Source organism: Mus pahari, chromosome 19, assembly GCF_900095145.1.
Source record: "Mus pahari chromosome 19, PAHARI_EIJ_v1.1, whole genome shotgun sequence".
In the NCBI taxonomy this organism is placed as follows: Eukaryota; Metazoa; Chordata; class Mammalia; order Rodentia; family Muridae; genus Mus; species Mus pahari.
This window is the reverse complement of record NC_034608.1, coordinates 36677659-36682390: the sequence shown is the minus strand read 5'-3', so window position 1 is coordinate 36682390 and position 4732 is coordinate 36677659. Positions and strand designations below refer to the sequence as shown.

Below are 4732 nucleotides of genomic sequence, written 5' to 3'. Positions count from 1 at the left end.
ACTAAACCACCAACCAAAGAAAACACAAGGTGGGATTTGTGGCTCTAGCTGCATATGTAGCAGAGAAGGCCTAGTTGGTCATCAACGGGAGGAGAGGCCCTAGGTCTCTATGAAGGATCTATGCCCCAGTATAGGGGAATGCCAGGACCAGGAATGGGAGTGGGTGGGTTGAGGAGCAGGGGGAGGGAGGAGGGGATTGGGGATTTTTGGAGGGGAAACTAGGAAAGGGGATAACATTTGAAATGTAAATAAAGAAAATATCTAATAAAAATTTTTTTAAAAATTAAAAAAAAAAAAAAAGGATGTTGAACTCTTGGCTCCTCCAGTACCAAGTCTGCCTGCATGCCTCCCACCATGATGATAATGGACTGAACCTCTGAAACTGAAAGTCAGCCCCAATTAAACGCTTGTCTTTATAACAGTTGCCTTAGTTATGGTGTTTCTTCACAGCAATGAAACCCTAAGACATATGATGAGATCAGATATTTCAAAAGGGTAAAGACCCAGCATGGTAGGAGATGGCCTCAGGTTGTCTTCTAACCTCCACATACAAGCCATGGTGCTCTGGCTCTCCACCCACAGTTTTCAAATTGCCTTTCAAAAGCAGAAGAGTCCGGGAATCTAGTTTAGTGATAGCGTACTTGCCTCCATGTGTGTGAGGCCTGGAATCCTATCTGTGCACAAAAGGGGTTTAAAGCCGATGTGAACTGAGCTCTCTCGGGTTTCCTTACAGGTTTCAAAGCCCCACAGAGCAGCAGTTCAGACATGCGCAGGTTTTACTTTTGTAAACTGCTTTTCTCAAGACACCAGAAAGAGCCCAGCTGCGCACTGTGGACATTCTCCCCAGGGTGCTCATCAGAGTTACCAGACAACAAGCGGCACCTGGAAACATCTTTCAGAAAGGTGTGGGATACATACTAGGAGCCTTAGAGGAGGGTGTGATAAAATCCCACACTTGGGACTGAGCTGCCACAAACTGCGTTTAGACAGAGGCATGACACTGACGATGGCCCTCCCAAAATGGAATTCCACTTGGTGTGCCACATGCTTGTGTAACAAGGCATACTGTAGGGTGACCTATACAGAAAGTCCCTGGTTTATCACAGTTTTACTTGGGACTGTTTCATTTTGAGGTGGCAGGAAAGTGCTATACAGTTTGTATATATAAAAATGGCATTTTGTTCTGTGGCTGGCTACCAACTGTAGAATACACATCACAACTCATGATGCAAAGAGCAGCAGCAACTCTCTCAGACAGGCCAAGAGCCTCCCTGCAGCCTCCCCACAGAGCTGTTAAGCTATGACCCTGTGAGTACTAATTACAATTTCAACTTAACGGTTTGTTTCTGCTTTTACAGTGAGTCTATGGGTCCTGACTCTACTGTAGGTGGCAGGGCGACCATGCAGGTTCCTCTGCTCTCAGGCTTTGACCAGACTTCATGGGGTTAGGGATAAATAAGCCAGCACTGCCCTAATACCACCTGACTGCACCCTAATCCCCACCCTGCCGTGAGGAGTTATCCCATCTCTCATTCATCCACTTAGCCTCACAAATGCCAGTAAGCAAGCAAGCACGCTCTGTTCAAGCAAAGCTTCTGTGGTGGCTATTCCTGCTCGTCAATTTGACTATATCCAGAATTGGAAGGTTCACCAGTGACCCTAATCTGGAGGCTGGGACATACAAATTTCTGACCTGGATCTTGGCATGGAGATCTTGAAGTATAGTGGCTATGAATTTCAGATGAAGACAGGGAGATCTCTGAGTTCAAGGTCATCTGGGATTAAAGGCTTGGTGGCACACACCTTTAATCTGGGTTACACCTTCTGCTGGAAACTACATAAGGACATTGGAAGAAGGAAGGCTTTCTTTCTCTTCTTCGCCTGCTAGCCTTGTGGGACTGAACAACTGCTAGATCCCTGGACTTCCATTCACAGCTGGATCTCACGGAGGCATTTCCTCACCCAAAGCTCCTCTCTCAATGACTCCAGCTTGTGTCAAGTTGACACACAAAACCAGCCAGTACAGCTTCCTATCAGAGCAGTCTGCGTTCACTGTCTCCATTTCTTCCTAAGTCAGGAATCTCAGACTCACCCTGAGCCCCTTGTCCTCTATGAAGGGAAAGTGAGCTAGAGCAATCACCTCATAACTGTCAAGCCTTAAGCACATCTTACTGTTCCTTAAGGCTCTGCTGTTCTGAATCCATACCTTTTAAATTCTTTCATACTTGCTTTCGATATTCTCCTGACAATTCTCTTCCCTTTCTTGTTCCCAGGTTGGTGGTCAGGCCATCACTGGTCCTTAAACAGTCCTCCTCCTCCTCCTTTAGGACTCCTCAGGATCTGAATGAGGTACCATCCTCTTCTGATCCCCACACCACAGTCTACAGCTCTGACTGCCTCAAGCTCCAGGCATGAGTAATCAAATGCCTATGAGACGTTTCCAATATGCCTAAGGTCACAACCTTCCCTTGGAAACCTGCTCATTCTCTTGCATCTTTAATCTCTTCACTCCGAGTACCAGCCCTCACCGAACCAATGCCAGAATCAAGTCTCCCACTAGACTCCCCCTCACACAATGCCTCCAAGACTATCTCCTCTGTAAGCACTGCTGTCCAACTTGTATTCAGTTGGTTTGTTCTGTCTCCTACCACTCACCCACTGCTACGTCCTTCCTGTTCTAAGGAACAGTTCCCATAACGAGAAAACACCAGGAGGTTATCAGTCATTTTGATAGTAATTTCTTACCGTTGCCCCCATATCCTCAAGTTGCTTTGAAAACGTCTTTGAGTAATTCTCTGTCCCTTTGGAAGACCATACTTCAACATAGGCCACAATATCTGAAAATAAGCAAGATGTTAGCAGGAACCACACACTGTTGCGGGAGGGGCTGTGCAATTCCCAGTGTGTGGTTCTGTTTATGTTAGGGGAAAAAAGTGAAATTTTCCTATTACATGAAGATTTCCTATTACGAATCTATTCAAAACATCATCACTGCTATTTTGGTAGTATTTTAAATCTTCCTCATCCAGGCTTAATTATCCTGGATTATGCTTTCTGTAAAGAAACAGATATAGTAATCATTCCAGGCTTTCTGGCCCAGACTATCTTCCAATAACACGATTTTATGGCCATATCATAGACAAGCTAATATAGTTTGGTTCTAATAAATTATTTATATGAAGTTGGGCATCTTAGCACATAGTGATTATAAAGTAGAGACAAGAGGATCAAGAGTTCTATGCCAAAGCCTGTGGTGGCGGTAGTGATATATGCCTTTAATCCCAGCATTTGGGAGGCAGAGTCAGGCAGATCTCTGAAGCCAGTCTGATCTACAGACTGAGACAGAGTTTCCAGGCCCAGGAAGGCTAGGGCCACACAGAGAAACTTTGTTACACAAGCAACCCCTTCCCCCCCCAACCCCCAAACCAAACCAAACCAAACCAAAAAACAGGGATAAGCCAGCCTCAGCTACATAGCAAATTGGAGGCGAACTTGCTTTATAAATAAATAAATAGAAATTTAAATATATGTACATACATATATTATATAAATATAATAAACACATAGATATAATAAAATAAATATATTAATATATAATATATATTTATATTTGGAATCCCCTCACCCAGGGTCCCGTGTTCTGAGCACATGTTGGCACGACAAAAATACAAAAATAGGAGAGCTCCACAGGTGTCAGCTCTATTCAGGTAGGACCCTCAAGAGGCCATCACACTCTTACCAAATTCTTACTTTTCCTGATCCCACAACTGCCCAGGCCATAGAGGCGAGAGGCTCGCAGAAAGCTAAGACAGGACCCGAACCTCCCGCCAGCTCTCCAGGGCTCAGCACGCACCGGGGTGGGGTGGGAGGAATTGGGGAACACATAGGTGCCATGGCAGCCACTCCGGGGGTCGATGAAGGTCACAGGGTGAATGTGTGTGGGGTGTCCACACAGGTGGTCAGGATCCTGAGTGAGGGGACTCCGGGTGTGAGGGGTCCTCGGGCGTAAGGAGACCTGAGATGTGATTGGACCTGGCCTGTGAGCCGATCCCGGTGGTTCAGGCAAGACAACCAGGCACTCGGACCCTAGACCCCAACCTCCGTGCCAACTGGGCGTGTCTCCTCACCTTTCAGAAAGGCGCCCCCAACGCCTCCCGAGGCCTCCATGACCCGACCAGTTAGATGCTGCCGGACCGAGCGTGAGCTGGCAGGAAGGCAGAGGGGTGCGCATGCGCGGGCCGTGCCCCGGGGCTCGCCGCGTCAGGCTTGGGGTGTGTGCGTGGGTGTGCAAGGGCTCCGGGTTCCTGTCCCTCGCACACGACAGACAAGACCTGACCGCTCACGGGCGGCCCGGAAGCTCTCCCGGCGTCCTGGCTGGAGTCAGCCTGCCGCACCGCGGCTTCGGGGCGCTGGTCAGCGCCGCGGTCGCTTGTCCCGGCAGGGTCCGCGTCCTCGTCACGCGGCGCTCGGTGACCGGGAAGGGGACCCCACCCGTGAGTCCTGCCCCAGCCCCGCACCCTGGAGAGCGAGCCCGGCTGCTACAGCCTCCGCGGGCGTCCGGGTCTTCAAACCTCCCGCCGGCGAGTCTGTGAGGGGGCGGGTCAGACACGGGCCCGCCTCCCCGCGCAAGGGCTGCCGGGAACGGGAGGAGGCCGGAGACTCCTAGGGAGGACCTTAGCCAGGGAGAGACTGCTCTGCAGATAACAGGCTTGAGCGCCGGGCGTTCAAAACA

General features: G+C 49.2%; 1 protein-coding gene across 3 annotated transcripts in view; it reads right to left on the bottom strand.

The window, feature by feature from the left end:
• Mcph1 (microcephalin 1) overlaps positions 1-4253 on the bottom strand; it is a 203649-nt gene extending 199396 nt beyond the window's left edge. For all 3 annotated transcript variants that reach the window (XM_029532152.1, XM_021218977.2, XM_029532153.1), the window contains exons 1-2: positions 4128-4253; positions 2746-2837 (exon numbers count right to left, since the gene is read on the bottom strand). In XM_029532152.1, coding sequence (XP_029388012.1) covers positions 2746-2837; positions 4128-4167 — 132 coding nt within the window. In that variant the 5' untranslated portion in view covers positions 4168-4253. The remainder of the gene's footprint in view (positions 1-2745; positions 2838-4127) is intronic.
• Positions 4254-4732: the final 479 nt, after the last annotated feature.